This window comes from Bombina bombina, chromosome 3, assembly GCF_027579735.1.
Source record: "Bombina bombina isolate aBomBom1 chromosome 3, aBomBom1.pri, whole genome shotgun sequence".
NCBI classification, from domain to species: Eukaryota; Metazoa; Chordata; class Amphibia; order Anura; family Bombinatoridae; genus Bombina; species Bombina bombina.
The window spans coordinates 987,320,012-987,332,840 of NC_069501.1; the positions used below are offsets into that span (position 1 = coordinate 987,320,012).

Below are 12,829 nucleotides of genomic sequence, written 5' to 3' on the forward strand. Positions count from 1 at the left end.
CATTAGTATTTATGCTTTATATATTGCTTTTCTTTTTACATCTTATGTACAAGATATACTTAGAAAATTTATAAGAATATTTTTCTGATTCTAGGTTAAGGCTTTGTCTGACTTTGCGCCTTCTATTAAAATTTTTTTAGGTCTTTTTCAAACTTCTTTGTGATGAAGTTTCAAATGACCAACAACATACTGAATTATCCTTCTCTGATGATGTTTTTTCTCTTTCAGAACTTTTCTTCATCAGATATTGACACTAACAAATCTACTTTTTTATTTTTTATTAGAGTACATTTGTTTTTTGTTGAAAAGGTGTTGATTATTTTGGATATTGAGGTAACTAGTTCTTTTTCAAAACTAGCTAACATTTTATTTCTGCTTATTTTATCTTCTGTGTCTTCAGAGGTTTTTTTCCATTCCTTCATACTAGGGGGAATGGAATAGGCTGACAATTTTCTTCAAAGGTTTTAAATTATATTCTTTGCCGGCAGTTAAATTCAATTTTGAGGGTTCTCCAATTTAATGGGGCTATCTCTACTCCTGCTAAATTATGCTATTGTTTCTATAGCAAAATAGTATTTATTTTCTTTTTAAATGGTTGTATCCTGTTTAAGGAATTTTTTTTATTTTCAGGTACTTTTTTTGGACCTGTAATTTATTTGGATGATGTTGCTTTTGCTCCATTTTTTCTGTTTACTTTAAGATCAAGTATCAGATTATGTATTATTTAGCATTGTTAAGGGACAAAGTCTACTGCTCATTTGAGGTTCAGACTGGGTGCTGTTGCATTTGTCTTGTTGTCTTGCATTTTTGTTTATGCAAGTCCGGTGTGTTCTGGTCCCTTAACTGGATTAACATGCTAATAATTTTATTTGTTTCTTCATTTTTTGAATATTTTCACAAATGAGGTTTAATCTATTTCTTTAGCTGTTTTTAGCTAGATGAAATTTTGTGATTTCTAAAAAATCCTTATTTCTTTTTTTCCAAGATAATCAATTATTTGATTCATATTGGATTCAATTCTTAACTGTTACTCTGGGCTTCAAGATTAAGTTCTTAGACTAAAACTTTAAGCTTATTTTAGTTTGGTTGTTCTTACTAAAGAACAAAATTCTAAATTCTTACCCAAGTAACATGTTTTTATTTAGAAGTTTTTTTGGTTCTATTCGGTCCAAAATTCTTAGATTTTGGGTACAAAATAAATTTTGAAGTAAAACCGTCTTTTTCTCTCTATTATATTCCAGCTATTCCAGTAAGGCTAACACTTTCCTTAATGTGTTTCAGTCCCATATATTTTGGGTAATGTTGAAGTACGGTTGATCACCTGTTGAGGATCAAGCGCTGCTCAGATCTGGAATCTTCTGGGGTATTTATTCCAGTTCAATTATTAGGATCTGGGTTTTGGGGTTTTATTCAAACTATTCATTGTTCCAAAGATAGAAAATCTTTTTATTATATAAATGTACCATCTTTTAGATTGGTATTTATATGGTCTATTCTGACTTTTTTTGGTCAGTGATAGCATTATTTGTTTTCATTAGATACAATAGATGCATACCTTCATTTCTGTTTTCATTCAGATTATTTTTATTTTCTGAGACTGCGGAATCTCATATGATTCAATTTTGTTTTTTCAAGACATGGTTAGAGGATCTTTTTATCAAAAGCTCTTGATTCCTCACACAAGGGTCACCTTTTTTAGGTTTCCAGATAGATTGTGTCACTGTCTTTGTCTCTAACAGATAAGTGATTTTTTTTCTTATTGGGTTCCGTCTGTCGGTACCTTCGGTCTCTATTATTTCCTTCAGTTGCTAGATATGCATGGAAATTTAGGGCTTATGGCTGCAGCATTGGATTCATTTCCCTTTGCTCATTTTCATAGAAAACCTTTCCAGTTTTTTATGCTGCATAATGGTGCAGGGATTCTAGGATTTCACTTTTAAATCTTCGAATTCTATGTTTATCTATCTTTGATTCGGTGGTTAAGATCACCATCATTTAGTTCTACAGGTCTCTTTGATTCTTTAAACCTGGACCATGATCTCTATAGATGCAAGTCTTTTAGGTTGGGAGGCTGTCTGAGGTTCTCTGTCAGCACAAGGGGTTTGGAAATCTCAGGAGGCGAGATTACCATTTGATATTTTGGAACTCCGTGCATTCCCAGAGTTCTTCAGTTGGTTTCTTTTGAAGAAGAGACGTTTATTGTTTTTTTCAGACATTATCACATCTGTGGTGTATGTCAATCATCAGGATGTGACTATCAGTCTTTAGACTGTGACAAAAGTATTTTGGATATTTGCTTGGGCTAAATCCAGCTCCTATCTAAATTCTGGGGTCCTTTTCCCAGGTATAGACGTTTGGGAAGCGGATTATCTCTGTTAATCAAGCTTTACATCCGGGAGAATGGTCTTTACCCAGATATGTTTTTCAATTTTTTCAGATGTAAGGGCTTCCAGAAATAGATCTGTTGGCCTCTCGTCTTAACAAGGAATTTCCCAGGGGCCTATTTCAGGTCCGGGGATCCTCAGGCGGAAGTAGCGTATGCATTGACACTTCCTTGAAATGATCATTTTTTCTATATCTTCCGCCTCTAGTTCTTAAAAAATTCTAATGGAGCGTTCGTTTGTACTGCTGGTGGTTCCAGCATGGCCTCACAGGTTTTGGTATGCGGATCTCATTCGGATGGCCAGTTGCCAACCTTGGACATTTCCGTTAAGACCAGACCTTTTATTTCAAGGCCCATTTTTCCATCAGGATCTCAAATCATTTAATTTGAAGATATGGAGATTGAACGTTTGATTCTTAGTCATAGAGGTTTCTCTGACTCAGTGATTAATACTATGTTACAGGTTTGTAAATCTGTCTCTAGAAAGATTTATTATCGAGTTTGGAAGACTTTCATTTCTTGGTGTTCTTCTCATAAATTCTTTTGGTATTCTTTTAGAATTCCTAGAATTTTACAATTTTTCAGGTTGGTTTAGATAAGGTTTTGTCTGCAAGTTATTTGAAAGGACAAATCTCTACTCTTTCTGTTCTTTTTCACAGAAAGTTTGTTATTCATTCTGATATTCATTGTTTTGTACAGGCTTTGGTTTGTATCAAGCCTGTCATTAAGTCAATATCTCCTCCTTGGAGTCTCAATTTGGTACTGAGGGCTTTACAGGCTCCTCCGTTTGAACCTTTGCGTTCTCTGGACATTAAATTACTTTCTTGGAAAGTATTGTTCCTTTTGGTTATCTCTTCTGCTAGAAGAGTTTCTGAGTTTTCTGCTCTTTCTTGTGGATCTCCTTTTCTGATTTTTCATCAGGGTAAGGCAGTGTTCCTTCCTGTTATTCATTATTTTGTTCAGGCTTTGGTTCTTATCAAACCTGTCATTAAGCCAATTTCTCCTCCTTGGAGTTTTAATTTGGTTCTAAAGGCTTTACAGGCTCTTCTATTTGAGCATATGTTTTCTCTAGACATTATTTACTTTCATGTAAAGTATTGTTCTTTTTAGACATCTCTTCAGCTAAAACAATTTTTAATTATCTGTTCTTTCTTGTGAGTCTCCTTTTTCTGATTTTTTTCATCAGGATAAGGTGGTTTTTGCTATCCTCATTTCAATTCTTACCTAAAGTTGTGTTTTCTATCAACATTAGGGAGGAATTATTGTCTTTTCCTAAGACTTCTTTGGTAAGATTCTTACATTATTTGGATATGGTAAGAGTTTTGAAATCTTATGTTGAAGCTATTCAGATTTCAGATAGTCTTCTAGTCTATTTGTTATCTTTTCTGGTGTTAGGAAAGTCAAAAGGCTTCTGCCATTTATTTGGCATCTTGCTTAAACTTTTGATTCATCATGCTTATTTGGAGTCGGGTGGATTCCCGCCTCGGAGGATTACGGCTCATTCTACTAGGTAAGTTTCTACTTCCTGGGCTTTTTAAGAATGAAGCTTCTGTTGATCAGATTTGCAAAGCAATAACTTGGTCTTCTTTGCATACTTTTACTATGTTCTACCATTTTGATGTTTTCTCTTCTTTAGAAGCAGTTTTGGTAGCATGGTACTTCAGGCAGCTGTTTCAGTTTGATTCTTCTGCTTATATTTTCAGTTTTTTTCATTATAAAAATTGAAACTTTTTTGATTTGGGTAGTGGATTAATTTTTCAGCGGAATTGGCTGTCTTTATTTTATCCCTCCCTCTCTAGTGACTCTTGCGTGGAAGTTCCACATCTTGGGTATTTATTATCCCATACGTCACTAGCTCATGGACTCTTGCTAATTACATGAAAGAAAACATAATTTATGTAAGAACTTACCTGATAAATTCATTTCTTTCATATTAGCAAGAGTCCATGAGGCCCACCCTTTTTGTGGGGGTTATGATTTTTTTGTATAAAGCACAATTATTCCAATTCCTTATTTGATGCTTTCGCTCTTTTCTTATCACCCCACTTCTTGGCTAGTCGTTAAATTGAATTGTGGGTGTGGTGAGGGGTGTATTTATAGGCATTTTGAGGTTTGGGAAACTTTGCCCCTACTGGTAGGAATGTATATCCCATACGTCATGGACTCTTGCTAATATGAAAGAAATGAATTTATCAGGTAAGTTCTTACATAAATTATGTTATTTATATATAAAATCTCTTCTCTCTCACTCTCTCTCGTATTCCACAATGAAAATATCATGACGTTTTGGGTACCGGTCCGGTCCCTTTGTCAAATGTTTCCAACAAGACAAAACATGTATACCATCCCTCACACCACCCCTTCTTATATACCCTGAAAACAAGAATTTCCACAGCACCTTCCTTTTCAACACATTTTATTAAACTTCTTCTAACCTGTTTGTACCTCCATGGGAGAAGAAGTTTAATAAAATTCGTTGAAAAGGAAGGTGCTGTGAAAATTCTTGTTTTCTACATATACAGAGGTTTGACAGTCCCTCTCACCACTTGCATCTGAGTTTACTTGGGAGCTGTGCACTATTTGGCTTGCTTCTTATATACCCTAATAGTGCAAACAAATAACAATAATAATTATTGCGGCGGTGCACACAATGCATACTGAAAGTGTTTGGGCTAAGTATTATTGTGTTATTTGTTTGCACTATTAGGGTATATAACTAGGGGTGGTGTGAGGGATGGTATACATGTCTTTTTCTGAAGTAGTCACCAGAACAGCCAGCAATCCACCGTTAGGAGGAAATACAAACAGAAACCAACAAGGAGAGGGGGATATAGAAAAGAAGGAAACCCATAAGGAAGAAACATATATAGTCTTCAACTTGAGCAGTAGGATATTAACAGAGAATGAGATGTGCTTACTTAGTCGTGGCCTGTCCTTTGTACCCACTCCTAGAGAGGATGCTTTTGAGAAAATTGTTGATATTCATGAACTCCAAAGGTAATTAAAATTAAAATACTTTTTTAAGAATAAGGTACAGGGGACGGTAGCTAAGCTTAAGACTCCATCCACTTTTGAACCCCTCATGACTAACCCTGCCATTAAAAGTTTTACCCGTATGGTATGCCATGATTTTACGAATTGTAAGACGCAATCATATTCTAAGGTCTGCAAATAAAGCAGGACTCATAGATGAAAATATGTTGTTGTTCCTGACCACTGACTTTCCAAAGATACCAGTATTATACCTATTATACCCCCCCCCCCCGGGAGACCTATAGTCTCTGCATGGGATTCTCTTTTTTTAAATATAGCGAAATATGTGGACTATTTTCTGCAGCTGGTGGTCAGGAATACAAGCTCTTATGTTAAAGATGCCCCAAGCCTCATTACGATGTTAAAATCAGCTGATTGGCTGAGGAAGAGTGATCTATTGGTCACCATGGACGTTGACAGCCTATACACCTCCATCCCTCATTATGGGGGTGTGCAGGCTGTCTGGTCCATAGTCACTAATTCCATATATTATGAGGGACCGCCAATTGAATTTATAATTGAACTAATGTTATTTTGCTTAGAAAAAAAACTACTTTAAGTTTGAGTCCGAATTCTATTTGCAGACCTCAGGTACAGCCAAGGGATCGAACATGGCGCCAACTTATGCCAACCTGTACATGGCATGGCACGAACAATATGTCATGGCACTCACAGACTGTAGGGAAGTCATCTTCTACACATGCTATATCAAAGTGGAGAAGTCCCTACCATTCCAGCACACGGAACCCCCGAGAATGGCATATTGCAGAGCACAAAATCGAAGGGATATACTGGTGGAATCTGACCCAGTGAAATGTTATCGCAAAACGACATGGTTACAGTCAAATAAGAAAGGTTGCTTTCAATGTGGCAACTGTGTGACTTGCAACAGTATGCTGAGGGGCTCCTCGTTCCAGCATCCACATTCTAATAAAAGATATAGAATTAATCATCGTCTGACATGTACGAGTGATCATGTCATCTATATTCTCATTTGCCCGTGTTTCCTTTTTTTATGTGGGGAAAACCGTAAGAGCTTTCAGAGATTGTGTGGCCAACCATTGGTGTGCTATCAGGGATGCCATTGACAAAGGCGACTAAGCAACCTGTGGCTAGGCAATTCTGTAAGAAGAAACACAGCGTCTCAAGCCTGGAAACTATGTTAATAGACCACATACCCCCAATGTCTAGGGGAGGAAACAGGGCCAATGCACTATTGAGAAGGGAGGCAAAATGGATCTACACTCTCGATACTATGATACCGAAAGGCCTCAATACTCACCTGGACTTCAGTCCTTTTTATCATTAGACTCTGAAGAGCTAAGAATGGGACTTGTTGCTCCATATCCCCTGAAGATGGAATATAAGTCCCTATTAGGAGACTATCTGGAATATATGATGACACAATATGTGTCCTTTCGGGACAAGACAAGAAATCTCCTTTTCACACGTATATCGTGTCTCGCAGCATCATCACTGTGAGGACCGAAACGTTGACTGAACCTTTGTTGATGAATTACTAATAAAAATAATGTTCATTAAGCCCTGTGAGTGTCTCTTCTTCCTTTTGAAGTATGTGTGTATGTATATGTATATGTGTGTATATATATATATATATATATATATATATATATATATTTGTGTGTATGTATATGTATGTAAATACATAATTAGACATGTACAGACATAAATATACGCATACATACACACACATATTTGGACTTGACTATGTATGCATGTGTAAATATATATATATATATATATATATATATATACAGTGTGTGTATGTATGTGTGTGTATATATATATATATATATAATTTTTTTTTTTAAATAAATGTTATCAGATAGTGTTTATATGAGTGTAACTTTTAAATGTATTTATGTTGTTATGTTGTGTTTTGTGCAACTTTCTTTTAACTCACTACCATTTACGCAAGTTCTTTTGCTAATTCACAGGTTTTCAAACCGGTCCTCAGGCCTCCTTTAAAGTCCACATTTTGAGGGTATCTGAACAGGAGCACAGGTATAATAATCAGCTGATTAGTAAACATGGTTATTTTACCTGTTCCCTTCCAAGGTAATCCTAAAAACCTGGCCTGTTGGGGAGACATGAGGACAGGTTTAAAAACCACATTACGATTGCGCTTGAGTACACACATTTACTTTTAAAGTAAAAAAAAAAAGAAGATATTGCTTGCGTTCAAAAGTTAGCGCCCCACCTGTAATCTAGCCCTAAATTTCTAAATTAGCGTAACATACTTCAATTTTGGTTTATTACTCTTGCCCATATGCATACTATGTTTTAGAGATTTGCCTTTTTACTGTTTATATGATTATCAGAATGAGAAAATATTGTCACATTTGCAGGGGTTAAACACCTACTTATATGTAATCAATTATACCAAAAGAACAAAGCAAATCTGTTAATAGAAGTAAATTGGAAAGTAGTTTAAAATGGCTTGTTCTGTTTCCTTGTTTCTCAACCTGTTGTGCTTGTACCCCTGGGGAACCCTAGAGCACTCATAGTGAGTATTCAGTGGCTTACCCTTTCATTATTTTTGACCTGATTTCTATATATGAAGGAGAGACACGCCCAGTGCAATATAGCACTGTGTGATATGAGAGTTTTATTACACTTACACTTTGTACATAGTATTTTATAATACTATGCATTTCAGATTGGGTCATTTCTGTATTATTGCATTTAAGCTTTGCCATTTCTCATTTATATATTTAATACATTTAGATTTAGCTCTAGAAGTGATTTTACACATTCCGATTATGTTTTGAAAGTTTCTGTGTTACTTTAACAAATTAGGATCATACTTTGTATATTTCTTTGTATATTTTACAAATTACATTGCACATTGAATTTGCTGCATTGCAAACTAAAACTGACATTTTCAGAAAGTGGGAGGCACAGGGCAGTTCCCTGAGCATGTCTGAAGCTCTCTCGCAAGTCTTGTGAAATTTTGTAAGCATTTTAAGGCTGGTCTCACCAATTTATCTTGCCATCTGTATGCAGTTTTTTTTTAACTAACAGAAAAGTAATCTATACTAAAATATAGACAAAAGCAAGTTAAATTGTAGTGAAAACATTTCAGTTTAATTTGTAATTGATGCAAAGCCTTTATATCAGTTCCAGGGGTTCTCCAGTTACATTCTCTCTCCCATGTGAAATTTTGTATCCCCGAGAGCTTCATTAATCTCTATGGAAAGCATTTCTCATCTCTCTGGGATTTCCCCCTGTTTTCTTAGAAAAATGTAGTGAGTTCTGCCCTTGTGAAGTCCACACTATAATCTCTCTCCAATCTAGAGAAAGTATGATTATCTGGCCCATAGAAAGTAATGACGCTCTCTAGAAACTGAAGCTGACAGGTTTTCAGTTTTAATTTAAAGACATGCAAATGGCAAACTAATTTGTAAAAAATGAACATAATATATATAAAAGAAAAAGGAGGGGGGGAGAGAGAAAGATGGTAGAGGGGGAGAAAGAGAAAAGAAGAAAAAAGTAGTAAAAAAGAGTACATCGGTAAAAACAATCTTGTCCAGCACTATGGCAATGCAAAGAAATATACTGCAATTGAAATGTGGAAGCTCCTATAGTGTGCTAAAACTTATGAATACAAGTTACACTCCATCAAAAAGTCAATTTTCATATCTAATTTAACAATCGATCACAAACTCTAAATGGGTCCAATTGATTATTGATTCACTGTCCCTTTAATCAGAGACAATAATACTAAGGCACTGTGGCTGAGCTCTGTAGCAACCCAAGGGTTGCAGGTTTAATCCCCGGCAAGGTCCACTCAGCCTTTCATCCTTCCGAGGTTGATAAAATGAGCAGCGCCTTGAGACCCTTACGGGTGTTTAACTGTGCTTTACAAGTACCCAATACATACATACATACATACAAGTTGTAGTCCAAAAAGATAAATTGTATAAAAAAGGTATATGATATTAAAAAAAAATGGGGATCCCCACAACGTGCTGAATTAATAAGTTCCCAATGAGTTACTCTCATAACAATCCATAATGAATAAATGCAGAGGCCTTAAAGGGACATTAAACCCTACATTTCTCTTTCATGATTCAGTTAGAGAATACCATTTTAAACAACATTCCAATTTACTTCTATTATTTAATTTGCTTAATTCTACAGATATTCTATATTGAAGAAATAGCAATGCACATGGGTGAGCCAATCACACAAGGCATCTATATGCAGCCACCAATCAACAGCTATTAAGCCTATCTAGATATGCTTTTCAACAAAGGATATCAAGAGAATGAAGCAAATGAGATAGTAGTAAATCGGAAAATTGTTTAAAATGCAATACTCTTTCTAAAACATGAAATAAAAAAAATGTAGGTTTCATATCCCTTTAAGGATATGCGACATAGTTGCACCTAACAATTAAAAGAACATTCATACTTTTTGAGCTCCTCTTCAATGAACAGTAACGCTTTTTGGTTACAGGGTTAGTACCTACTCTGTATACCTTTTGAAGTATTACTTATGGATCCCCTTCGCTATGCAAATCACCGGTATCCTTGTGGAGAGATTGTAATACGAGCAGTAAACCCGACGAGCACAAACATCTGCGATAAACCCCTTATCGCTCGTGCAACTGTTAGCGCTCCACTTGTAATCTGGCCCTATATGTGTGTTGTGTGGCGTTTTTCTTTATCAGTTGATTTCTTTATTATGTGTTGATTTAATAGTTCCTATGCCTGTAGGGATACTTGCTACAAAAAAGGTTAAATACACTGTTCTAGATGAATATTGAAAGATTATTTTGTTTTCACTGTCCCTTTAAAGGGACATTAAACACTAAATACATGCTAGATGGAATGATGCATTCAAAGAAAAGATTAGTCCATGACTAACATGTAGATGTATTTTTTAAAGTTTCATTAGTTGTTTAAAAAGTGACAAAATAAGTTTAAAGTTTTAGTGTCTATAAAACACTGGGTGCTGCCATGTTGTAACATGTGTTACCTTCTCTACTGTGGCCAATTAGGGTCAGTTATAAATAGGTCACTAGAGTGTGCAGCCAATGCTTGTGCTGGATTTAACAGTGTTCTGCACTTCCATTTCTAACAGGAACTGAAAAGCTCACAATTTCAGAATGGAATAACAGGCAAAGAGGACAAAATAAATAATGAAAGTTTATTGCAGAGTTGTTTTATATATACAATTTATCATTTTATATTACCATCTCAAAGTGTTTAATGTCCCTTTAAGTAAATTATATGCGCAGTACCTTACAGGAATCACTTCAACAATTAAAAAGAGCCTATTATCATATATTGTATAATTGTCTTTTTTTCACTTCTATATCTCTGTAGTCCTATAGAAAGGAACTTTGCTTCTAAATTCTGTGTTTGATTTCTTTGTTCTTTGCTCCCACTATTCTTAGTGCCAGTTTCACATTTATAAGTTGTGGATTTTATCTTTCTCCATAAGGGTACATTAACTGAGGATAAAAGCCATGCATCACACGTGGTCGTCCCGGTTCCTGGTAACTTGGAAGAAGGTGAGAATAACTGGCTTTATTTATCAATGGCCGCTAAATTGACCTTAACCAACCCTCTGCCATAAGAACTCATGTAAGAGTGCACAGCAGTTAGTGAAAGGTTTCAGACATTTGACAGGTTTTAAGTAACATATTTATACACTCAAGCTATTATATGAAGATGTGCATCATTCTTCACAATTATAATAGAAAGCAGAACAACATTTAAATAACTTACTGACATACTTTGCTTTTGTAAAATATTCTAATTCCTTATTCACAATCAAGGTTTTGCTAGTTCATTTTTTTTCTAATCCCATTTATTTAAAATGAATTAGAAATTGTGAGTTGAGATGTGTATTTCTGAAATTGTATTTTTGGATCCCCAGCTCAAACATCTCTCACATTCTGTCGCTATATAGAGAGCAGTGCCATCCCTTTGACATTAGAGGCGCTGAAAAGCTAGAAAGAGGTTTGTCTTTGCTTTCTGAGTTTGGGAAAAAGTTTCTTGACACTGTCCACATGGAACTATATATCCGAACACAGTCTCTAAACATTCTCTGACGGTGCTCTGTGGGCGTGAACTTAAAAGGATATGAAACTCATACATGCGATGCCATTAGATACATTTTGATAAAAAGTGAAATACTTACTTACGTAAAAGTATATTTGAAATGGGGGAATATATATTTATGTCCCCCTTTTTAAAGGGATATTAACCCCACATTTTTTTATTTCAGGATTCAGATAGAGCATGCAATTTTAAGCAACTTTCTAATTTACTCCTATTATCAATTTTTGTTTGTTCTCATGTTATCTTGATTTTAAAAAAGCAGTAATAAAAGGTTAGGAGCCGGACCATTTTTAGTTCAGCACCTTGGTAGAGCTTGCTGATTGGTTTGCTACATTTAGCCACAAATCCACAATTGCTACCCAGGTACTGAACAAAAAATGGTCCGTCTCTAAAGCTTACAGTACTGCTTTTTCAAATCAAGATAGCATGAGAACAAAGAAAAATTGATAATAGGCGTAAATTAGAAAGGTGCTTAAAATCTCATGATCTTTCTGAATAATGAAATTAAAAATTAGGTTTAGTATCCCTTTAACTAAGCAGAGTACTTCTCTTTGTCTAACTGGGTTGTACTGGCTTCTGGGCCAGCATCAACTATAGCACTGTTGATTCTCATCTTCTGTTTATATTTATTAATTTGGGGAGCACCAACAAGCTTACAAACTTGTATTTGGCAAGGACCTTATAATATGCAGTGTAACTGCTCATCTGCAATTCCCCTAATATGCATAATGTGTAGCAGTGAGTGCACTTACAGTGTGTGTGCTGTACCCAACCCACACTGTGTGTCATTCATTAATCTTTCTGATGCATAGCAGTCTCTTAAATTATTTAGATTGAAGAGGCTTCATTAATATCTGTTTCCTAGTTCCTAGTGTGATATATATTTTTAGTAATACAACTCAAGATTGAAAATTATGGTAATGAATTGTTGTTTCAGTGATCCTCAAAGGGAGGTTATAATGTCTATTAAAAGCATAGGCTTCATGCCTTCAATCAAATATTCAGAAGATGGTTCTAAGGCTACTTCCATTTTCAGTAAACAAACTGTTTATGGTGTATCTAAGTGAATACTCAATTGTTATGGTTTTATGTCCTTTTACGTTACATTTTGGTTTAAACGAGAATGGTGGTGCTACACTTTTCACTTTACCAAAACACCCACTCGGTATTTTGTTTTTCTTACTGGTGTTTTACATGCTCTCATTTTGTCCTCTTTTTGTCTGTGTCATTTAGAGGAGTGGGTACGGCCAATATTGAAGAGAGACAAGCAGGTTCTTCTTCACTGGGGTTATTATCCTGACAGGTAGGGAGTGATTAT

At 35.3% G+C, this 12,829-nt stretch overlaps 1 protein-coding gene across 1 annotated transcript in view; it reads left to right on the forward strand.

Moving 5' to 3' along the window:
* SMARCC2 (SWI/SNF related, matrix associated, actin dependent regulator of chromatin subfamily c member 2) overlaps positions 1 to 12,829 on the forward strand; it is a 422,396-nt gene that overhangs the window by 25,541 nt on the left and 384,026 nt on the right. The window contains 2 exon segments of the mRNA XM_053708105.1: positions 10,889 to 10,958; positions 12,745 to 12,814. Coding sequence (XP_053564080.1) covers positions 10,889 to 10,958; positions 12,745 to 12,814 — 140 coding nt within the window.